At 32.3% G+C, this 26,277-nt stretch overlaps 1 protein-coding gene across 1 annotated transcript in view; it reads right to left on the minus strand.

The window, feature by feature from the left end:
- DPP10 (dipeptidyl peptidase like 10) overlaps positions 1-26,277 on the minus strand; it is a 1,082,222-nt gene that overhangs the window by 445,496 nt on the left and 610,449 nt on the right. Inside the window, exon 5 of the mRNA XM_051985765.1 lies at positions 19,747-19,821. Within this exon, the coding sequence (XP_051841725.1) occupies positions 19,747-19,821 (75 nt within the window). The remainder of the gene's footprint in view (positions 1-19,746; positions 19,822-26,277) is intronic.

The following is a 26,277-nucleotide window of genomic DNA, read 5'->3' on the forward strand; positions in this document are numbered from 1 at the left end:
CCCCTGAAAGATGATGCTCAGTTTCACTGGGTCACTGACTTTTTGACTACTAAAATTGATTGGGAAAAAAAAATTCCAAGGCAGATGTGTATGTGTGTGTATGTATATGAATCTTTGAAGTTTTAAATAATTCTATCATGACTACTCTATTGTATATTATTCCTTTGCTGTTAAAAATTGTAAATAAAATATCTGACCAGTTAGTAGCAGAATTTATTTTTTTATAAGATTTAGTGAATAAAGAACAAATATTATGAGATTTTTATGGCAAGCTTTAGATTTAACATTTAACAATGTTACTAACATTTCCTTTTCTGATTTTCTGATATAGTGTGTTTTTTTTTGTGGAGAATGTCTCTGCTTCTAAAACCATTCAAGCTTAGTGTTGAAAGGAATTTTATTTAGTTCAACCTTCCAACCATGGAAGAACGTCCTGAGGAAGATCTTTGACAGGTGAGCACACTCCTCAATATGTTTTTTCCACTCTAGATGCATATCTATTTGTCAATGTCCCTTTTAAAATGAAACCCCAGAACTGAACACAACATTCAAGTTTTTATTAATCAGGTAAGAAAAATGTGGTGCTATTATTTTCTGTGTACTCTTTTTGCACTGTAATATTATGTCAGCTTTCTGAGGAAAGTTCTAAAACATCATATGGTATATATTAAACTTATGGACAAATAAATGCCAAGTTTTTTTTTTTTTTTCCAAGCAAACTGCTGCCACATCTTACCCATCTTCTATTTTTCTATTTTATTTAGCCTAAATAAAGGGTGTCATATTTATCATCTGTATCTAATTTATCATCTGTATCTACTAATTTAGACCAGTAAAATATTAATTCTGCCAGATCAAATTGTATTATTTTTCCCAGCCTTACACCATTTAAGATCAGTTTTTACTCAAATCATTGATGAAAATCTGGAACAAGGCAAGAACAAACACAGGCTTGCATCTCACTACTAATTAATCACTGATCACATTTACCAGTTCTTTCAGTACTTTCATCAGATTGAAGTGATCTCATCAAGAAGACTGAAGTATTCTTTTATCATCTTATATTTTCTATTATATTTCAGCCCCTTTTTAGTCATACTCTGAACACTTTGGATAGAAAATGATGCCTATGTCTCTCCAAAATCACTGGTTTTGTCAGTCTGACTAATATGAAAAAACTTGATTCCTGATCTCAATGACCTCTTATCTTAGAGAAGTCCAATTAATGATCCTATTCCTTTATCAGGGATCCTCAAACTTTTGAAGTAGAGGGCCAGTTCACTGTCCCTCAGACTGTTGAAGGGCCGGACTATAGCAAAAAACAAACTTTGTTTTGTGGGCCTTTAAACAAAGAAACTTCATAGCTTTGGGTGAGGGGGATAAATGTCCTCAGCTGCTGCATCTGGCTCGTGGGCCATAGTTTGAGGATCCCTGCAGCTTAGATTCTTGGGTAAAAAAGATAGTTTGTCAGAATTAGTAGTTATCTGGGTTAAAGACTGAAAATGAACATCAAAGGGAGTTGCAAATTAGATCACAAAGCAAGAATGGCAAACAGAACTTAAATGATTTTGTGGTCACAGAATATATTCATTGTTATGATCAGTTCTCTTGTGAATCCTTTATTCCCTTAAGGGGGCTTTAGGAACCAGTGTGTAGTACATCTTTTTTTCTCCTTTGTGGTCATAGCAAAGTATACACTTTTATTTACAACTAAAGTCTTAGCTTTGAAAACCCTCCTTCCCTTTCATTTTCCTTCAGTCTGTAGCATCAAAAAGAAAATTATCATCTTTGGAATCAATTAAGCCTTAGTAAGCTTTAATAGATTAATTTTACCTGTTGACAACCATGTCAGTTCTAAATGTTTTCTATTTCACTCACTAATATGTACTACATGATATTTCATTAATAGTAATATTGGTTAATAAATATCCTTAATAAATGTTGAATGAGCAGATGAATGAATATAAACTCTTGAAAAAAAAAGATTCAAATAAAAATCATTAAATTCTGATTCAAAATCTTGTCTAACTACCAAAGGTTTTCCATTTACGATAGTCACAAATGAGTTGCAATGTTTATTACTTCAACACTTTTGCCTTCTTCCTTTCTTTTTTAGGAAGGATTCTGAGATCATCTGCTTCTGTGACATCCTAATGATGAAAATCCATCCCACAAAGGAATTTAAGAACCCATCTGTCATTAACAATCTTAGTGACTATGGGATAAGCATAGAGACATCTGTACTTTAAGTGACTTGACTATGATACAGAGTTTGTGTATTTTAGAAGTAGGACACGTTTTCAGTTGTACTTGACTCAAGCACCTGCTCTCTATCTACCTGTACTGCCTTATAATTTAGCTTTTCAATTACAATAGCAGGACCACAGATATAGAACAGGAAGGGATTTCAGAAGCTGTTTAATACAATTCCATTATTTTAGCACTGGGTGAACTGAGATCTATGAATGTTAACTGATTTCCACATAGAAACTTAATTCGTAAGCATGAGGGGTACAATGTCACATGCAAGCAATAATTGGAGCACATTGCATGAGGCACATTTGTATAGAGTTAGCAGGAGCAAGGGAAATAGGACATAAATGCCTCAGGAGAAAAGAATTTGTTTAAGTCATGTTAGGGTGAGCTATGTTTCTGAATCTGGGAATCTAGAAGGATGCTATTGATTGAAATCTTCCTAGATTCTCATGAACATTCTGCTATTACCACCTGAGGAAAGACAAAGTGAATGAAACTTAACAGTGTGGAATATTTCAATGATCCCAGAGACTTTCAAATATGTGTTTGTAATTGTAAGGTATTCAAGTATTAAGAGCCAGAATTTAATTAGATAATTCACTAGAGAGGAGGTACTTTTTAATGCAATGATGCATTCGATATTCATTTTATAGAGATTACTTCTTAGCTACAATGGATATTTATCATAAAAATGGTCTTTTCTATGATGCTAAAGACAAATCAGATACAAACAGAAATAAATGGATCCAACTTTGATGCTATTTTATAGAGCATCAAGTTTAGAGAGCAGACACCAAAACAGCAGATGTAACACATATATAATAGATATGTTCATTCCATTAGGCATGATTTAAATGATTCATTCAATTATTACTTTTGCATTTAAAGATGGCTTATTCTCATGCAGATTAATGTGCCTTTGTGCATAATGGACATTTCTAATTATGCCGAACCAATAGTAAATTTAATTAAAGTCTCTAATAACAAACATACAGCATTAACAATGTTTATAGAATAAAATAGTCAACTTATTCATTTCGCATTTTTCTTAAATCATTGGATTTTTCCATTTAAGACAGTCACAAATGAGTTGCATTGTTCATTACTTTAATATCTTTGCCTTCTTCCTCTCTTTTTCAGGCAGGATTGTGAGATCATCTGCTTCTATGTTATCCCATCAATGAAAATCCATCCCACAAAGGAGTTTAAGAACCTATCTGTCATTAACAATCTTAGAGACTAAAGGAAAAGTGTAGAGAAACCTGTATTTTAAGTGACTTGACTATAATTACATTATGTGCCTCTTTTTTATTAGAAAGTTAAGCTGGGTGACAGAGTCAATGCCAAGCCTAGAGTCAGAAAGAACTGAATTCAAATCTGTCTTTAGACATTACCAACTATGTACACAAATAATCACTTAATGCTGGTTGCCTCAGTTTCTCATTTGTAAAATGAGTTGGAGCAGGAAAGAAAAAAAAAAATTAGTATCTTTACCAAGAAAAAAACAAATGGGATCGTGAATAGTCAGACACTACTAAAACAACTGAGCAACATTCTGTCAGAAACTGGGAAAAGATAAAGATAAAGCATCATTTTCTCCTCAAGAATTTTAAAATTTAATACTGGAGATGAGGCATACAGAGATAAATCAAATGTACAACAGTTCATGAAAATGGTGAATTTATACTTGGAAAGAATTTTAGCTCCCATGTAGTCCAAACTCCTTATTTTACAAAAGAAGGAACTTAAGCCCAGAAAAGTTAATTAATTTGACAAGGTCACACAGATATTATGTAACAATGGTGAAATGTGAACTTTTTTCTTTGACACCAAAGGCTAAATAGGCAATCCCTATTACCTAGAACATTTTATACTATTACCTAATTATTTTTATTTAATTGGATGCAATCCAAGTTTACTCTTCCAATTGATAACATAGGGCCTAATAACTCTGATTTCAATAAACATGAAAGTAACTATTTCAGAATTAATTTTAAAATTATATAATAGTATATGATATTTTCACATACTAATTTTGGAAAAGGTAGGCGGAGAGAAAGAGAAGATACACTGAACTTTTTAACATTCACTGGTTAATTTAAAATTTATATCTACATCTTCTGTATTGATGTGCATGTACACATATTACATATATAGTGCATACATGTATATGTATTTATGTTATATACTTATATATACACATATAGATTGTATGTAAATGTATATATGTGTATAGTTCTTTGAATTTCAATGTCTAGCAATCTACATACAAAGGTTAAACTTCTCACAAGTTCAGCTGTCCAGAAAATAATATCTTCTTGTTATTGGTCTAATACTTCCCTACACTTCTAGTCAAATGCAAACTAAATTTAGTAAAACATAAATTAATTCCAAAACTAAAGTATGTGTACCATGAAAATACTAGATATACAAAAAAGAAACATTACACCACAGAAAACTAAGTAAAATAAAACAATATAGTGAAAAATATCATGTTCACATGTCCTTTCTTTCTAAAAAGAGACAGTGTCAAATTTTTAGCCCCATCTCTCAAATTAGATAGGGTACACAATTAAAATTAAGAGGGCCACACATTAAGGAAAGGTAGCTGGCAGTGGAAGACAGAAATCAAATAACAAGAAAAAGAGCAATTTAAAACTATTTAGTATGGAGACACATTAATCTGGTAAATATTTAACAAACTGGCTGGTAGTGAGAATGTACTCATAATCTTTTCTTCATCACTTTTTTAAGGCTCAGTCACAAGCACAATGAATCAAACCCTCATTTGTAGCATTTACTGATTTCAGAGATGTAAATACTCATACTGAAAATATGGCAATGGGCCTTTGCTGCTCAGTTTAATAAGTTTCTGGATATCAGTCATCATAATTATCATCACTGTCATTATCATAATCATTTTCTTCTTCTCTTTCTTGTTCTTGTTCTTGTTCTTGTTCTTTTTTTTCTTTCCTCCTCCTCCTCCTTCTCCTCCACTACCTCCTCCTTTTCTTCCTCCTCCTCCTTCTTCTTCTTCCTCCTTTCTTCTTTTTTTACAGTCTGCAGATATTTCTATAGCTACAGTGATGTTGGCAATTATTTATACCAGATAAAACAGGCACTGGCAAATCTGGTTAACCAGTGAAATAATGATCATTATGGTACTGTGAGTCTCATATGTGGGAGAGCCAGGCAATTTCAGGTTTCAGGTTTTGAGGCTCCAAAGGCCAGTTTTACTGGTATTGCTATACCTTTACAATGAGCCCTATTCTTTCTTTCTTTTTGTATCAGAGATATATAGTCTTTTTAAAGAGTAACAATAGCTATGGCATAACTCTTAGAAAGGAAGAAGTATGAAGGGTCTGGTTTCATGTCATTTTTTAACTCTCATCAGCACTGAAACTCTTATTACATACTAATACAGCATCTGGTATAGAGTTGGAGTCATGTACTTGACTCCATATACCTCTATCACAGCAAAAAATAACTAAAACAACCAACTGAACAAGCAGACAATAACTAAAAAAACATCCAAACTTAATGATAAAATTTATGGTTTAAAAATAGAACTCACTTCAACAGAAATCATGAAAAGTTTCTGAAATGATGAAGAAAGCTGCTTCCTTAATCAAAGTCTCTTAATTATGCTAAATATCTGCATTCTAATTTACTGTTATTCTACCCCTAATATCAATTCCTATACTTAGAGGAATAATACATGTTAACTCTTGTGTCTATATTCATCCATTTCTAATCACATCCTATTAGTTATGCATCTTGATGTTGAAATATCAATAGTTATATCATTCCTGTTACTTTCTTCCAAAGGCCTCCTATCATGACTACTTTTATCCCTCATCAACCCCAGTTTCTCTAGGCCCACCTATATGCCTCATGTCAACAGCTAGCAATTGTCTATGGTCAATCCTGATAATGAAAAAGAAAAAGAGAAAAGGAGATAAAATTGAAATCCATGTATTTGCTTCTCATCATTAGTTCAGGCCATATTTTTTTTTAATTTTTTGAAAGAAATTATTGAAACTTTTAGTCAAAGCGAAAATTAGAGCTGATTCAGGAATTTTGTTTCCCCATTCTTTGCGTGTTTCCCATTATTAATTAAGTAATTAAGTAATTGAGAATTGAGAGAAAGACATGATATGTACAAGCAGGGACATTAAGAAAAAATAAAAGAAGAATAAGAGGAGAAGAATAAGTTTTATCATATTTTGGATGACAAAATAGTGTCCTTTTATAAATATAAATATAGGTATGCTATAAAAAAATCATGATAACTGAAAAAAGCTTATATTAACATTCAATGAAGAAGAACAGAGATTGAACCAAAGTGATTATTGTTATCCATGACAGCAGGCATTTACCCTAAAAGAAACTTAAAAATTCTCATGTTTAATTTTCTATGACCAACTCATGAGTGAAGCATTCAAAATTGTTAGACATAACACTCTTTGATTCAGTCAATATAAGATTTCATTGTCCTATAAAATTTATGGGATACTAAATCTCTCAGTATAAGTTTCCTGGAAATCCACTATGTGAACCTATGACTTTACCTTTTCACCTTTCTACATTGTCAAAAATATGGAATAAAGATATCAGTGAGACAGAGGGATACTCATTTTCTACAAATGCACACAATATTTCATTTGCTAAAAAGAAAATCATATTTTTATGTGAATATATACACACCATTAAAGTGTATTGTACACACATGTGTGCACATGTGTATATATATATACATGCATTAAATAGATGATACATAGATAATTTGCATATGAAAACTGTTAAAAATTCAACTATTGGCATAAGGAATAGTTTACTATTTTAATTTGTCCTTAAATTACATTTTTTTTGGGATTAGAATAATACTCTAATTATAAAAAAACAAAAAAACAAAAACTCTATTTCACATATGCTGCTAATATCCACCAAATGACAAACATCTAGGAATCAACACAAAAATTGTTAGATAATGCCTACACTGCTAATAGTATTTGTCACTTAATGTTCTTACATAATTAATTTTAATTCACATTCCCTCCCAAATAACATTTGTTTTATTATAGCTTGCTAATGTATGTTTTAATTAGTACATAAATGTTCATGTGTGTATGTGGAGAGAACATACATCAGTAAACACTGATAAAGTATCAACTCTTGATATAATCTAAGGTCCTTTCTTTAGAAAAATCTGGACCTTATATCTATATAAGAGAAAGAAAAGATAGAAGCATTAGAGAGACCCAGATACACCAAATAAACCATGCTCGGTTTCAATATTTATGATTTATATTGAATGAATGAGACATTTCTGGAAATACCCGAATTTAATCATGACATCATTTAACAAAACACAATTAAAAATAGATTTAAAAGCAGTTACTTTGCCTAAGAACACATATCATAGAATTTTACCAGTCTAAACTGTGCTTATATAATATAGACAAAGATCATTATGCAAAGGATAAAAATAAGAGGCGAGACTATTGACGATTGAGTTCTCCTAGATCATGAAAGACTTTACTGTACTTGATGAAAGATACAGAAATTGGATGCAGTATATGACTAATAGGGACTTTTTAAAATGTAGAATTATTAAAGTATGAAATTTATATAAAAAAGTAGAACTATATTAGCTCTATTTTTGCAGTTCATAAATTACATCCAGGAGTGCTTTAAGTGCTAAGAATAATTTACTCTTTCACTGTTATAGAACTTACTTCTATTCTTTCACTTACTGTTATAGAACATTTTAAACACATAGAAGCAGAAAAATACTTTATGTATTCATTAAACAAAGATATTTACTATGACTATGTACAATCTGAATACATTCCAAAATGATACACTAATAGATACTAATAGATAATAGATACTGAAGAAATTGAAGAAATGATAAAATCCCAGTATATTACTCAATTATAGAATGTTCAGTTTGACTTCATGAACTCACTCAATTTGCTTCTGTGACTGTCAGGCTAATTTAAAAATGATTACTGAAAAAAAAGTAATAAATCAAATCTCCCTCATTTCCCTTTCCTACCATTTTTTTTTCTTTTAAAGGGCTCTCCTTAAATTTCTATATAAATAACTTGATTTAATACGTAAGTTATACTATTTCATCAATCTTCAAACTATTCTAAAATATTCACACAAAAGAATAGTAGAAAAAATTCAAAAGGGATTTGGAAAAATTCTGAATTGAACTTGATTGAAAATTTAATCTTTTGCCATAAAGCAATGCATTACTCCTCTGACTTTATATTTCTATTGACCATATAACTTGATTTTTCCTCTCAAATAGGTTCTGAAATAAAAAGTTCAGACTTCTTAGAAATTTAGATTTCCATTATATTCTACTTTAAGATAAGAACAAGTACAACATATTCCTCTTCCTTAATTCCCTTCCCATCTTTTCCTTCTTTTTATTTCCTTTCTATTATCAGACACTTAATTTATTGTCACTAAAGAAATTGTTCCTTTCTAATACATTTCAAAAGTTACAAATTAATTTCAAATACCAATTTTATCATATTAAATGATTGATAAAAATCTCTCATTGATTCATTAATTTACTTACTATAAGTATTTAAAAGTATATAAAGTTGATGATAAATAGTATTACTCTATGGCATATTCCTCATAAAAGAATAGACAAAGAAGCATGAGAGAGAGGTGAATACATAGATATGATATCTATTTAGCATTTACAAAGGGACAACCACTGAATTTAGCTGTTGGGATAAAAATTCAAGCATATCCTCAGATCTAGTTAAAAGATGGTTGCTTTGATTATTCTGTACTTACATTATACTCACATTCTAATTTGAAAAAGCAACACATGAGCTTTATCCTCATAGAAACACTGAATGGAAAAGACCAGTATAGGATATGAGGTCTGATTACTGACAAGCTATGAAACCGTACCTATCAGAGCTGGAAGATGAAAGGAGAAGAGTATTATCAGGACATGAGCTTACAGTGGAGTGGAAGTCTAATTTCCATCACAATAATGTGAAAGTTCATCTTTAGAGCTTAGGAAGTCAAGGCAAAGTACAATATTGCAGAAAGAGGGTGATGACAATAATGGCCAAAAAAGTAGGTAGCATGTTGATGATGGTCAAGAAATAATGAATATGGGGGCAGAGCCAAGATGGTGGAGAGGACACATTTTTTTTCCCTGATCTCTTCCCACATACCTCAGACTGTCTAGCAAATGCAACCTTTGAATTAGTTCTTACTGGCAGAACCCACAAATATTGGGAGTGCAACAAATTACCAGAAGACAATTTCAAAGGTCTTCATAAAAGGTTTGTTTCAATTGGATATGGAGAGAAGTGGTCCCAAAAAGTCTGAGTACAGATGCCAGTACAGATAGTACACATTCCCGGGGCAGTGTGGGCTGCACATGTTAGAGAATCTACGGGAAGGAATCTACACCAGTGTTGATTGCTCTGCTTTCATTGGAAGCTAGTATATGAGCAGAGAAGTTAGAAAACATCCAACACAAACACAAAAGGTAAATAGTGAATCCCAATTTCAAGAGACATGGCAATGTTCACCCAATACTGGAAGTCAGTCAGCACTGATCCAGCAAAGCCAACATTGACTCAGTGCAGTTGCTGCTGCTGCTTGTAGAGGAAGCTTGGACAATCTTTATTGCCCTAAAAGCACATCTCAACTTTAAAAAATGAATAAAAAAGCAAAAAGAACTCTGACCATAGATAGTTTTTATGGTAAAAGAGAAGAACATATTTCAAACCCTTTGGAGACTAAAAGCAAATTGTCTACAGATGAAGTCTCAAAGGGTGATATAAATGAGTCCCCATCACACAAGACTGTCCTAAAAGAAAGTAAAAGTGATATTAAAAGAGATTTAGAAGAAAAATGGGGAAAGGAAATGAGAACTTTGCAAGAAGATTTAGAAAAGCAAACATAAATTATCTGAAGAAAATTCATCACAAAATAGACTTAGTGAAATGGAAAAAGTATATAGCTCCTTAAAAATAGATTTGACAAAATGCAAAAAGAAAACACCCTAAAAAATAGAATTTGTGAAATGGAAAGAGAAAACAACTCCTTAAAAAACAAACTTTGTGAAATGAAAAAAAAAAGACACATAGAACAAAACAATTCATTTAAAAATTCAATTGGGCAAACACAAAAAGAACTAAAAAAAGTAAATGAAGAAAACAATTCACTAAAAATCAGAACTGAACAAATGGAAATGAATGACAATGAATCACGCAAGCAAAACCAAAAAAAAGAAAAAAAATAGAAAAAAAATGTGAAATGTCTAATTGGGAAAACAACTGACCTAGAAAATAGACTTGGGGAGACAATCTAAGGATTTTTGGATTCCCTGAAAGCCATGATAAAAAAAAAAAAAGCCTAGACACTATTTTTCAGGAAATCATCAGAGAGAACTGCCCAGATGTCAAAGAATCAGAAAATAAAATAACCATTGAAAGAATTCACTAAAGACTTCCTGAAAGAGACTCCAAGATTAAAAGCCCAAGGAATATCAGAGCTAAATTTCAAAACCATTGAATAACCAAGGAAAAAATATTGCAAGCAGATAGAAAGAAAGAATTTCAAATACCAAAGGGTCACAAAAAAATTACCCAGCACCTAGCAGCTTCCAGTTTAAAGGATCAAAGGGCCTAGAATCTGATATTCCCAAAAGGCAAAGGAATTTGGAATACAGCCAAGAATAAACTACCCCACTAAAGAACATTTTCTTTCAGAGAAGAAGATGGACATTCAACAAAACAGGCAAATTCCATTTCCTTCAGATGAAAACACCAGAGCTGAACACAAATTTTGACCTCCAAATATAAAATTCAAAAAAAGTATAAAAAGGAAAAAAAGAAAAGAACTCTTGAGAACAGTATAGCGGTTATGAGTATACATTGAGAGTGCACGTATAATTTAATTTTACTGTTATGATGTTAAAAAAAAGGAATTAGAGGTGGAAAGGGGAAAGAAATTAGAGGTGGAAAGGGGATTGTATTGAAAAAAGAGGAAAGTGGATGAGACTAAATACATATCATGAAGAAGCAAAGAAAACCTATTAAAATTGAGGGAAAGAAGGAGGGGGGTGGATATTGTGTGAATCTTACTTGCATCAGATTTAGCTCAAAGAGAGAATATTAGACATATTTGGTTTCACAGAAAAACTTCTCTCACCTTATAGGAAAGTGGGGGGGGAAAGGGGAAAAAGGAAGTGGTAAGCTAATATAAGGGAAAACAGAAATAGTAGAGGGAAGGTGTAAGAAAAGGTGAGTGGCACTAAAGGGGGAGGGCTACTTGAGGCAAGTGGTGGTCATAAGTAAAATACTGGGGAGCAGTGAAAGAGGAAAAGGAAAGACAAAAGTATAATTTGGGGTAAATAGGATTGGGGGGAATACAGAATTAATAGTTTTAACTGCAAATGTAAATGGGTTGAACTCTCCCATAAAGCAGACATGGATAGCAGACTGGAAAAAAAGCCAGACTCCTACAATATGTTGTTTACAAGAAATATTTAAAGCAGAGTGAGACACACAGAGTAAAGGTAAAAGGCTGGAACAGAATCTATTATGCTTCAGATGAAATTTTAAAAAAATAGCAGAGATAGTGATTCTGATCCCAAATCAAGTAAAAGCAAAAATTGATCTAATTAAAAGATATAAGGAAGGAAACTATATCTTGCTAAAGGATACCATAGATAATGAAGCAATATCATTACTAAACACATATACATCAAGTGGTATAGCATCCAAATTCCTAGAGAAGTTAAGAGCTGCGAAACGAAATATACAGCAAGATTATACTACTGGGAGATTTCAACCTTGCTCTCTCAGAACTAGATAAAATCAAGCACAAAATAAATAAGAAAAAATTTATGAAAGTAAACAGAATGTTAGAAAAGTTAGGTATCATAGACCTTTGGAAAAACTTGAATGGAGACAGAAAGGAGTATACTTTCTTCTCAGCAGTTAATGGAACCAATATAAAAATTGGTCATATGTTAGGACATAAATATCTCAAAATCAAATGCAGAAAGGCAGAAATAATAAATGCATTTTTTCAGATCACAATGCAATAAAAATTACCTTCACTAGAAGTCAGGGGAAAATAGACCAAAAAGTAATTGGATACTAAATAATTTCACCCTAAAGAATGAATGGGTAAAACAGCAAATCATAGACACAATTAATAATTTCATCCAATAGAATGACAATAATGAAACTCGTGGGATGTAGCCAAAGTGGTAATGAGGGGATTTTTTTTTAATCTCTAGAGGCTTACTTGCATAAAATAGAGAAAGAGAAGATCAGTGAATTAGGTTTGCAAATAAAAAAGCTAGAAAAAGAGCAAATTAACACCCCAATCAAATGCCAGAAATTCTAAAAATAAAAGGAGAGATTAATAAAATTGAAAGTAACAAAATATAATGAATCAATAAATAAAAAAGAGTTGTTTTTATGAAAAAAATAGATAAACCTTTAGTTAATTTGATTAGAAAAAGGAAAGAGGAAATTTAAATTGTTATCCTCAAAAATAAAAAGAGAGAACTTTCTACAAATGAACAGGAAATTAGAGCAATGTTTAGGAGTTATTTTGCCCAACTTTATGCCAATAAATTTGATAACCTTAATGAAATGGAAAAATACCTATGAAATATATATATATATATATATAGCCCAGATTAACAGAAGAGGGAATAAATTACTTAAATATTCCCATTTTATAAAAATAAATAGAACAAGCTATTAATCAACACCCTAAGAAAAAATCTCCAGGGCCAGATGGACTAACATGTGAATTCTACCAAATATTTAAAGAACAATTAACTCCAATACTATATAAACTATTTGAAAAAATAGGGAAAGGACTCCTACCAAATTCCTTTTATGACCCAGATGTCGTACTGATACTTAAACTAGGTAGGATGAAAACAGAGAAAGAAAATTACAGATCAATTTCCCTAATGAATATTGATGCAGAAATCTCAAATAAAATATTAACAAAGAGATTATAGAAAGTCATCCCCTGGAATACACCAGGACCCAGTAGGATCTATACCAGGAATGCTGGGCTGCTTTAATATTAGGAAAGCTATTAGCACAATAGACTATATTAATAACCAAACTAACAAAAACCGTATGATTATCTCAATAAATGCAGAAAAAGCATTTGATGAAATCCAACATCCATTGCTATTAAAAACACTAGAGAGTATAGGAATAAATGGACTTTTCCTTAAAATATTCAGTAGCATCTATTTAAAACCATCGGTTAGCATCATATGTAATGGGGATAAACTGGAACTATTCCCAATAAGATCGGGGTGAACAAGGTGGCCCACTGTTACCATTACTATTCAATATTGTGTTAGAAATGTTAGTTTTGACAATCAGAGAAGAAAAAGAGAATAAAGGAATTAGAGTAAGTAATGAGAAAACCTGTCATTCTTTGCAGATGATATGATGGTTTATATAGAAAACCTTAGAGAAGCAACTAAAATACTATTAGAAATAATACACAATTTTAACAAAGTTTCAGGATACAAAATAAATCTACATAAATCATCAGAATTTTTATACATCTCTAACAAAATCCAACAGCAAGAATTACAAAGAGAAATTCAATTTAAAATAATTGTTGATAGTATAAAACATTTGATAATCTATCTGCCAAGGGAAAGTCAAGAACTATATGAGCAAAAGTACAAAACAATTTCCACACAAATAAAGTCAGATCTAAACAATTGGAAAAATATCAAGTGCTCTTGGATAGGTCAAGTAAATAATATAAAGATCGTAACACTACCTAAACAAATCTATGTATTTAGTGCTATACCAACCAAACTCCCAAGAAACTATTTTACTGATCTAGAAAAAATAGCAGCAAAATTCATCTGGAAGAACAAAAGGTCAAAAAAGACCTGGAAAAGAAAAACAAAACAAAACAAAACAAATGAAAGTGGCCTACCTGTACCAAATCTAAGACTATATTATAAACCAGCATAGAATAATTGATCAGTGGAATAGATTAGGTTCACAAGACAAAATAGTCAATGACTATAGTAATCTAGTGTTTGACAAACCTAAAGACTCCTGCTTTTGGAATAAGAATTAACTACTTGACTAAAAGTGGGAAAACTGGAAACTAGTGTGGCAGAAATTAGGTATTGACCCACACTTAATGTATACAAAGATAAGGTCAAAATGGGTATATATAGAAACTCATATTATAAACAAATTAAAAGAACATAGGATAATTTAGCTCTCAGATCTGTGAAGGAGGAAGGGATTTATGACCAAAGAAGTACTAGAGATTATTACTGATCACAAAATAGATAATTTTGATTATATTAAGTTAAAAAGGTCATACAATCAATTCTAATGGATGTGGCTCTCTTCAACGATGAGATGATTCAAACCTTTTGCAATTGTTGAGTGATGAAGAGATTCATCTACACCCAGAGAGAGGACTGTGGGAACTGAGTATGTTTCACAACATAGCATTTTCACTCTTTTGTTGTTTTTTTCTTGCATTTTATTTTGTTTTTCTTTTTTAATGGTTTGATTTGATTTTTCTTGTGTGGCATGATATTTGCATAAATATGTATGCATATATTGGATTTAACATATATTTCTACCATGTTTATCATGTATTGGACTACTTGCAATCTAAGTGAGGGTGGGATGAAAGTTGGGGGGTGGATTAGAACACAAGATTTTGCAAGGACTAATGTTGAAGTATTTTTCATGTATATGTTTTGAAGAATAAAAAGCTTTAATAAAGAAAGAAAAGATGCAATGGATAACTAATCATTTCCAACTTGTTGAAGAAGATTAGTAAAAGAAGGAAAAGATGCAATGTAAAAACAAAGAAAAATATTTTGTAGAAGCAGTATGGGACCTGTTAGGAATTTGGAGGTATTCATGTTAGATGGGTTTTTTAAAATTCTTTCAGATTTAGATTTGTATAACTATGATAATTTATTACTATGAAAGAGTAATAAAATTGTTCTAAAACTGATAGGACTGAAAAACTCAAGAAGGAAAAAAGCAATAAATCCCATAGTTAGCTTTCCTTCTAAGAATATGCAAAGTGGATTGTGTTGTGATATGGCTTCTGGAAGTCTAACTCAGACCTGTAGAATGGATCTCTTCATGTGAGTGGATGATGATGATGATGATGATGATGATGATGATGATGATACAAGGAGACTGAGAGGCAGTTGCATTGTCTGTCCTCCCTACTGAGAGGCCCTTGTGTTGTCTGCCCTTTCTTCTCTTCTTTCTGTCTCCAATTTATTTCATTCCCAGTCCACAAGCAACACCTGTGTCAGTAAAGGCTGCTTTAGAATTCCTTCAGATGTTATGATCCACAGCTGTGGAGGCTTCCAGAGAATTGACCTGCCCCTTCACTTAGGCATGGTCCTCAATAGGATTGGAAATCCTAAGAAAACACAAAATGATCTACAAAACCTGATGAATTTGTGATAAAAATTAATATTATTGATAGTTAATAGTTTGAGTCCTATGATTAAAATGCAGTTGTGATAGTTATTCAAAAGAATGGGATAGGTAAAGGAAGCAGGGTTAAGAGATATTGTGGCAAGGTTTAGAGAGCATTGGTTATTAACAAGTTGAGAACAAGTGTGAAATCCAGTAAGAAGGAAAAGTATGATAGAAAGTATTTGCAGGGAAGAAAGAGGAATCATAATATCATTTGAGTAAACTAGTTGACATAAAGTAGATATGTAGATAGATTGACACAAAGATGAAAAAGATGAGATTTTTAGAATAATATGGGAAAAGTTCTGATGTTGAATTTAATTTTTCAGACATCTGCTGTATATCTTATTCGACCTGATAAAAAAACAAGTACCAATTTCTTGACTTATTTTGTAATGTTAGAAAGCTCACTATTCAACTGCTCTTTTGCCTTTGAATATGGAGAGTGCCTTGAGGGATTAGACAAAGCAACTGAAAAAATGTAAGAAGAAGCCTGAGTTTGAAGGAGAAAAGACATACAAATAATATCAGTGACTCCAGGACATCTGCATGTATTTCCCAAAGTAAAGATGTGAGACTTTTCTTATAATCTGCAATTCCCAAACTGGTGATATTAAGTTAAAAAAAATATAGAAGCTCCAGTGGTGCAATCAGAGTGTGATACTTACATTTAAAAATAATATAAATTATAATTGATATTCATACAGTACTTTAGACTATCTCATTTGGTCCTCATAAGAATTAATGAGAGGATTTCTATTTGGAATCTGTTTCTCTTAACAAATACCTGTAATGACTGCGTATTTAAAATCAGCCGGAGTCAGGAATTCAGGTTAAGGGGAAAATCTTCAATATTTATTAAGGTGAAGAGGTGAATAAAGATTGCGATAGCAATATGGGCAGCTGCGACAGGAAGCCAGCTAACAGAGAGCGATCTGAGCTGAGCCAACCGTCGCCATAGCAATCCCAAAAGTCTCTCCTTTCCCTTCCTTTTCCACTCCCCTGCCTCCACCCACCAAAATCGTCATTTACTATACAACACATCAGGACTTGCACAGAGTGGGAGGGGGCCATTCTTTCTCCAAGCTTATATATTAATAGAGTATGGTCCAATTACTATTTAGCCTCATGTGCTTGGGACCTCAGTGCATCAACTCAAGCCTCAGCCCATTACAAATACCAATTATTTAATTGAGGAAAGATGATCTAAATTTGGAAATTTTCTCTACTAATGATAATCAGAAATTCTTTTGAGAAGCATACATTTAAAATATTGCCTGAAGAAACTGATAGGTTGTAGGATCAGAAATTTAATTCTGACTTTAAAGATCACCTGATGTAGCCTTTTCATTTTATAGATGAGAAAAGTGAACATTGATTTAAACCTAAGCTTTTGACTTCCAAATATAGCATAATTTTTCAGAAGTCATAGTCTGACATTAAAGTCAAATGGTTTGCTAGATGCTGATCAAGGTGAACATAGCCAGAAGAACATTGTACATGGTAAATGCAAGATTATGTGATGATCAAGTATGAAAGACTTGGTTTTTCTCAGCAGTGCAGTGATCCAAGACAATTCACATAGACTTGAGATGGAGAATGTCATTTACATTTAGAGAGAGAACTGTCGGGATTGAATGTAGCTCAAAGTAGAGTATTTTCCTATTATGTTTTCTATTTTGTCTTGGCTCAACAACTAATAAATGGTATTAAAAATAGTATGGACTTGATGAATATTTGTTGAATTGAATAGTTGCAGAATTATATCTTGAAATACTCAGAGTATTGAAAGATGAGATTGACCAGTTGTTACTAACTTCTGAAAGATTATGGTACAAAGTAATGTTAGAGATCAAATGTGGATATTTCTGAAAATGGAATTCTCCCATAAATTAGTATATTATATTTAACATAACACTCAATAGGTGAAACATATGGAAATATTAAAAATATATGCTGACTTCTTCTTTGAAATCCCCTATTATGCCTAAATGTGATATAGATATGACTTTAGGTTTATACAAGTTTATCAATTGAAAGCAAGTATCTAAAAGCTGGAAAGGCTGCAATTAATTAGTCAAATCAAGTTCTAAAATGTCCAAAAATGCCACTGAATTATTTTGTTTCAATTAAAAACACCAGAAAACACATATTAAGTCATGAAGCTTCTCTAAGAATCTATAAAACATAGATTATTATTGATTTTTATTTTTTTCTTTTGTAAATGCTTTTGCAGTCTGAAGAAGCCTATGCACTCCAAAAATAATATTTAAATAATTAAAAGCATTGTCCATTTTTTAGATGTTAATAAAAATAGAAATGCATTGTAAAATTCACCAACCCACTAAATTCTATACACACGCAATCTAATTTTTGTACATGTGATAAAGAATGCTTGCTACAAATAAGAGAAATAATAGAAGTGGTTAACTATGTATCCTGTAATTACATCAGATAAATTAATGAAGGAAGGAATGATGATATGTATCCCTCAAATATTATCTGCATGGGAAGAAACCTTTTTATAATATAAAATAGAAATATATATATATGTAATATTAAATTGATCTCTGAATTTACCCCAAAGAACTATAAACCTCAACATAAGTACCAGAAGACCAGTTTATCTTAGATATATCAGTAAATGTTCTAAGTATACTTTGTATAAATGTATTTGTTTTATAACAAATTAGTCTAAAATTTGTAATTTTTCATTCTTCCATCAAAGACAAATTTAAGTTATCAAGTACACTTCAAAATAGGTTGAAAAATAACTGTTCAGTGAAGAAATAGATGGGGATCCCTTAATGAGGCTCTCAGGGAGAAACAATAGCATTTTTCCCAATCATTAAGTCAACTTCACAGAAGCCCAGTGATACAAATTCTTTTCTAGGTCATAAAAAGCAGTGTACTACCAAGTTGAATGTTTCAGATTGCCATCAAGTATGCTATCAAATGCCATGGAAAAACAGGGCAAAAAAATGTGTCTGACAGTCTAGTTCTCTTTCTTCCCATTTTAACTAAAGATATTTAATTAACTTTAGAGTTTTGGAAAAAAAATACCAAAAAACCCCTAGAAAATATATATGAAAATACATTTTTTATTATACTGTAATGATAAGTGACAATTCTGAGGTACAACAGATATGAAAAGTTTACAGACATCTATCCTCATTCAGACAAAAAGCAAATAAAAACAAATTGTTCCCAAACTATTTTAAAAGAGATTAGTTATTTAGTTTTATCCCTTTATCTAATTTTAGAAACTGATGAATCATTAAGGTTAAAATTTGATATATTACTTCAACTACCTGATAGATTCATTAAGGTAGTTCATCTTTGGCAACATTTTTTCTAAGGTTGAAGAAGTTATGAATATCAAAATAAAATATAAGAATAAAGTACTCTTATTTTTGAAAAGCAGAGCAAACTTCATGTTTAGTCATATCATTTGATTTTCTTACTAGTTAATATAACTGATTCAATCAAATAAGCAGACATTCAAACAAATTCCCTTCTTATAACAGTTTTTTTTTTTTTAATTTATCTTCCCAAAGAGTTGAATACATTCAAAATACATTCAAATACAATGGAAATGTATTTCATGAAATTTTGCATTGTCAACAAAAGCATAACTTTGGGCTTTCTTTTATCCACTTCTTTTCTCTTTTTTCACACTTTTTAACCATTTTACAACTAGAATATCACTTAGAAATAACCCTTATTTGCCAAATTTTACAACCTCTCTTATCCAGGTCCTCAACCCTTGTTCTCTATACTATACCTGCAATTTACAAAAATTAGATCTCCTATTTCCAGGCTCTACAGCCAAAATGACGATTAAGTATTCCACCAGCAAGTAATTAACAACCAATTACATCACTTCCATCCTAAGAAACAAGAGTTATTGCTTCTTCATTGCAATCTCTTCACAGTTAAAATAAGTGATATGCCTTACCTGTTTCACATCATAAGCCAGAAGAACAAATCTTAAGTCTGGTGAAACAGAGTGTCTTGATGCTTTAAAGGTTACCTAAGGAAAAATGAGAAAATGCTGACTACTTAACAAAATGAAATATTGATTTGAATTTTCAAGCATTAATATCAATAAGAAAACAATTGATATTCATCCTCCCTCCCTCCTTCTCTCCTTTTCTGTCTCTTTCTTTCTCCTTCCTTTCCTCTTTTCTTCCTCTCCCTCCCTTTTCTTCCTCTCCCTCCCTTTTCTTCCTCTTCCTCCCTCCCTCCTCTCTCTCTCTCTCTCTCTCTTTCTCCTTCTCCACCTCTCTGTTTTGCATTCCCCCAAGTGATGAAAAGGAAAAAAAGTAATACATTTAAGGTCAAGATAATCTGAATTTAAATTCTTCCCTCAAACAAATTGTATAACTGTAGTCAAGTATTATAATCTCTTTTAATTTTACTTTTCTTATTAGAAAAGTATGATAATTGCACCTAGTTCATAGTTTTTTTTTTAAATAAGCATCCAAGAAGATAACATTTACAGCAGGTTGCAAAATGTTTTACAAATAATAATTATGAGAAAACTACCATCATTTCCAATCCAAAAAAATTCCTTGTATTTCATTATATCCTAAAATTAATCATTCTGCAAAAAGATATCAATACAGAAATTTACACCTCCTCCAATTATTTCTCACCTAGCTTCATTATTTCATCATGCCTAGATATAGAATGACTTCTCCCTACTTTTAAATCTTTGCATTTTTGTTTTTCCTCATTAGATCATGATTTCTTTGAGGGCAGGGGCTTTCTCATAACTTTTTTTTTTGGTATACCTTGTGCTTACCAGAATGTCTAGAACACAGTAAATTCTTAATGATTAACTCAAACTTTTTCTAAGAATATCTCTAGAACATAGGATTAATATTTTAAATTATCAGAAAAAAGTCAAAGCATCCTTTCTATTACTCAACAGACTTTTGCCGGGAGGATTCATAGGTTAGTGGATTGATTTGAAGAACAACAACAACAACAATAAAAAGATTGGCCCCTTTGTGGCCGTATGGTTTTTAAGTTTTTCTTTTTTACCTTTTTATTTTGTGAAAATAAATCTCTCTTTAAAAGTCATAAGTTTTCTGATAAAAATAAGGTTTGCAACATGCTGTAATTAATAATCACAAGATATAGAGGAAGAAAATAAGAAGACCCCAAATCCAAGAGTTCAATTATTACTCCCTTACAAAATCTGATGTTACAAAACAAGGCCCTACATATCCCATAAAATAATGATGGCAGCCAGAACCTCTACAAGAAAGTGGCTGAAAGCTTCCAAACAGTAAAAAAATTTAAAAAGATTAATGACAGTGGTTTTTTATTAAGTGAACTCCAAAGCAAATTTTATAAGAAATCAGAATGGACAGCAGTTAAGAAGCTTTAAATACCAAATAAAATCAGATTTTGTCTGGGTAGACAACTGTGTGATAAACAAAATAAAAGCATATTAAAAATATATCACATAAGACAAGTAAAGCAGGTATAGAGATGTTAGCAGAAATTTATAGAATCTTTGGATCAATGATTCACAACTACATTTCAATTAATCCAAAGGCCTTAATTTATAAACCTGAAAATTAAGGCTCAAAAAGATATAATCCTGTGGTCAGAAGTAGAAAAACTGTGATTTAGCATTGGGTCCTACACTTCCCTTTTAGTATTATTTCCACTGTAAATTGATATCTTAAGTTACAAAAAAGAAAGAAAAATAGGCAAAACTCTGATAAGATAAAAAGTAAGCAATTAAAAAACCCCGTTGGGGCAGGTAGAAGCACAAGGACACATTCACCTGAAGTAGTGTTTTTTTTTAAGGGCACTCACAGATTAAATAACTTAGATTTCATTCTGTATATAAAGCCAAATTTACTATGCCTTCCCTAGGGGAACAGAAAATTTGACTACCACAGAATTTGCACTTTCTCCAAAGTCATAAGAAGTCATCATCAAATAAAACCCAGGAGAAGACTGCTTCCTAGATACTGCTTTTTCTCACCAGTTAAAATTAGTACAGAGCTAAGTTTTGATAATATAAAGGAAATCTCACCTCTCCCCCATACTTCTCCATGTGATGTTCCTAATATGTATTAACTTCACACTTTCACAGGTATTTGTATCCCTTGGTAACAACATTTTGGTATCTTTTACAGCTCCTGCAATTATCTAGTCTGACACTTTATTAATTATCACTACACTGCCTTAAGCTTATGAAATGTACGACCTGGGAAACTTTCCAAATTCTTTTTTAGAGAAGTGAGTGTCAGAACATTCCCTGAAATTCAAGAGATAGAAACGGGTCACTGATTTGTAATCATAGATTTATAAGTTATATACCTGGTAACTAACATGGGAGAGTCTAGAATTTTCAGACAAAATTCTTGAGTAACTCCCACATTATTCCATTCATATTTGTTAAGAACTTATGTGAAATTAAAAAAAAAAAATTGAAGCATTTTAAAATAAACATGAGGCAGTTAAGTGATACAACAGAGAGATTTTTTTTTTAATATCTCGCAGTCCCATTTTTCCCATCTGTGAAATTGAGTTACTTTGAAGGCATCTAATGTCCCTTTTAGCTCAGATTCTATGATGCTAAAAATATTTTATTAAGTATTTATCACATTAAGGATGCAAAAATGAAAAAAAAAAGAATATATCAACTCACTTCAGGTGATTATAATTTACAGAAAAGATATCACATGTATTCAAAAATGTTTACATCTTCTAAGATCATAGAATCAAGGTCATGCATGCTGTGCACACAAAAAAGGAATTAAACCAAAAGCAGTTTACATCTGCACAAGCAAATACACAGGTACATATTACTAAGAAGTAACCTAGAAAATAGAAGGGGAGATATATATGTCTCTTTGGAAACTTGCAAATTTTGGTCTATCTCAAAGTTTTATTCAAAAAACTATTATTTCATATTTATCTAAATATAAAATTCCCTTATATGCAGGTATTATCTTTTAAATATCTCTTTCATAGAAGAGACAAATATATAAGTATACAGAGAATAATGGAGATTTATGGTGAGTCTAGGCCTGTAATTTTACTATTCTAGGAAACTCCATCTAAGATAGCGCTTTCTGGACTTCCGGCCAAGATGGCGGAGAGGAAATACACTTCTGTGTAACCTCCGTGTTTTTCTCTCACTATTCATTTCATTTCATGCCTCTGAATTAATGCTCGACTGAAAAAAAAAAACATACAATTACTTACCAAGAGAAACCATCCTTGAGACTCGTCAAGAAAGGTCTGTTTTTGCGCGAGGGTGGGGACGGTATTTGGAAGCAGTCTGCGGGCAGCAGCTGCAACCAGAGCACAGATAGCAGCTCAGAACCGGGTAGAGCGGAGAGGGGGTGGGGCGCGATCGCAGCCGTCTCTGCGGGGAGAGCTTTGCTACAGGAGCAAGTCAGCAGCCCAGCAGAGAAGCTAAAAACACCAGGGGTGAAGAATACAACCCCAAACAGCTGGAGTCTTTGGGGACCTGGCCGCCCCTCCCCCACAGTGTCTCAGCCCGCTCGGATCTCAGAGCGCTCTGATCTCAGCGCGCAGGCGCCATAGCACAGTAGGACCCGTGCCTCATGAATACCCTGCCCCTCCCCCAAAGAAAGCAGCCTCCATTCAAGGGGTTTTTTTCCTTCTGTTTCTTTGATAGTTTGTCTTTGATAAATAGACAGAATGAGCAAGAAACTGAAAAAGAATTTAACCCTGGACAGCTTTTATACAGATAAAGAGCAGACTCCAAATCCTGAGGAGACTAAAAACAAACAGTCCCCAGGTGAATCCCCAAAGGAGGAGAACATATGTTCCTCAGCACAGATGAATCTCATGGAGGAAATTAAAAAGGCTCTCACAAGGGAGCTAGAAGAAAAATGGGAAAAGGAGAGGGAGGCTCTGCAAAAGGGGAAGGAAGCTTGGCAAAAGGAGAAGGAGGCTTTGCAAAAGGAGAGGGAGACTTGGCAAAAGGAGAGGGAGGCTCTGCAAAAGGAGAGGGAGGCTTGGCAAAAGAGCCTGGAGAAGTCAGTTAAAGAGAGAATGGATAAAGAAACCAAATCCTTGAAAAATAGGATTGGTGAACTGGAAAACAAAATTGGCGAAATGGAAAAAAATTCCACAGAACAAAAGAACTCAATTGGACAATTAGAAAAAGATCTTAAAAAAGTGAGTGAAGAAAATACCTCACTGAAAATCAGGGTCGAGCAATTGGAATTGAATGACTCGAGGAGACAAGAAGAATCAGTCAAGCAAATCCAAAAAAATCAAACAATGGAAAAGAATGTGAAATACCTTCTGGGGAAGACAACAGACCTGGAAAACAGATCCAGGAGAGACAACCTGAGAATCATCGGACTTCCAGAAAAGTATGATGAAAAAAAGAGCCTGGACACTATTTTCCAGGAAATTATCAAAGAGAACTGCCCAGAAGTCATAGAAACAGAAGGTAAAATAGACATTGAAAGAATTCATCGATCCCCTACTGAAAGGGATCCTAAAATCAAAACACCAAGGAATATAGTGGCCAAATGCCAGAACCCTCAGGCAAAGGAAAAAATACTGCAAGCGGCTAGAAAAACCCAATTCAAGTATCAAGGAGCCACAATAAGCATCACCCAGGATCTGGCAGCATCCACATTAAAGGATCGAAGGGCCTGGAATATGATATTCCGAAAGGCTAAGGAACTTGGTATGCAACCAAAAATAACTTACCCAGCGAGATTGAGCATCTTTTTCCAGGGAAGAAGATGGACATTCAACGAAATAAGCGAATTTCATCTATTTCTGATGAAAAAGCCAGAACTTAACAAAAAATTTGATCTACAAGCACAGAACTCAAGAGAAATCTAAAAAGGTAAAGATTAATCTTGGGAACTATATTTCGGCTATAAAGATGTATAAAGAATACATGTATACCTTGTTCTAGAAACTAGATGTGGAAAGGACATTGTACCAGAAAAAAGGGAAAGTGGGGGTACTACATTTCATGAAGAGGCAAAGAAAACCTAGTATATCTGAGAGAAAGAATGGAGAGGGATGAATATAAAGCAGTACTCTATCCACTGCACCACTTAGCTGCCATCAGAAGAAAAAAAACCAGGAACACAGAGGATTCAGATTAAGTGACATCTCTCTTATAACACATGGAAAAGGAATTAGATTTTTAAAGAACCAAAAAGAAGGTATAGATGCTTCAAAGAAGAGAATTTAGCCTTGATGAAAGGAGGGGTGAAAAACACCTTCTTAACAATTAGGGTTATCCAATAATATAAAGAGAACAGTTGGGTGGCATAGTAGCTAAAAGAAGGCTCATCTTCCTGAGGTCAAATCTGTCTTCAGACACTTACTAATTGTGTGATGTAGACAAGTCAAGTTACTTTGTTTGCTTCAGTTTTTTCCTCTGTAAAATGATCTAAAGAAGAAAATGGCAAACCATTCTAATATCTTTACCAAGAAAACCCCAAATGGGGTCACAATTGAAAACAACAAGAATATAAAGAGCTGTATCTGAAGTAATGACTGATATCTCTCATTGAACTATCTTTAAATATAAACTGGCTGAAAACCTGTTGGTTGGTATTCCTTTCAAGTTTTAGGTTGGAATAAAACATTTAAATTATAAAATTCTGTGGTTCTGAAAGAAGCAGAATCCATGTTATTTTATTCCAAATCCAGGGCTCTTTTCACTAAAATAAATAAATAACAAATTAAATCACTAAAAAAAAATAATAAGATAGCGCTTTCTACTTATACAGATCAGAAACTTCTCTGCAATATATAGCCTTAAAGAGTTGCTTGGGGTACAAAGTAGTTAAGTAGTTTAGCTAGAGACACATAGACAGAATGTATTAAAGATAACATTTGAATCTTTGTCTTCCTGAATCTGAGACCATGATGTTATTGTTCTATCCTGATGACCCTCACATATTTATTATATTAAATACTCATTCACTAGAAAATTATTTTTAAAAACTTTTTATCAAATTGAAATGATATTTTATTCACTGTTTTCATTATTTCATTCAAATTATCTCACTTTAATTGTTGGCTTGTTTTAGCTATGTATTGAATTTATATTGTATCTCTCATGATTATCACAGTACCAAGCATGAAATAAGTGCTTTATAAATCTTTGTTGAGTGAATGACTGATGTCAGATTTTAGGACTTAAGTTGATTGCTATAGTCTGATCCATATAGTTTTAAAAAAAACAAGCCTCTCTATTTCTATCTTACATTGAATACCATAAGACATTTAAATTAATCTGCAGTTATTTCATTCTACATATTTCCAAGTTAATATTTCCTAGGTGGAATTAAAACATTTCCATGTTGTCTTATCCCTTCAGTGATCATATCATCACACTCAATTAATTTTTATTTATTTTGTCTTAACTAAGTCCACCAATTATAGTTAACTTAGAGAAACAGGGAAGAATGATCTTCAGGTGATCAAGTTTACCTTCAAAAATACA

Source organism: Antechinus flavipes, chromosome 3, assembly GCF_016432865.1.
Source record: "Antechinus flavipes isolate AdamAnt ecotype Samford, QLD, Australia chromosome 3, AdamAnt_v2, whole genome shotgun sequence".
In the NCBI taxonomy this organism is placed as follows: Eukaryota; Metazoa; Chordata; class Mammalia; order Dasyuromorphia; family Dasyuridae; genus Antechinus; species Antechinus flavipes.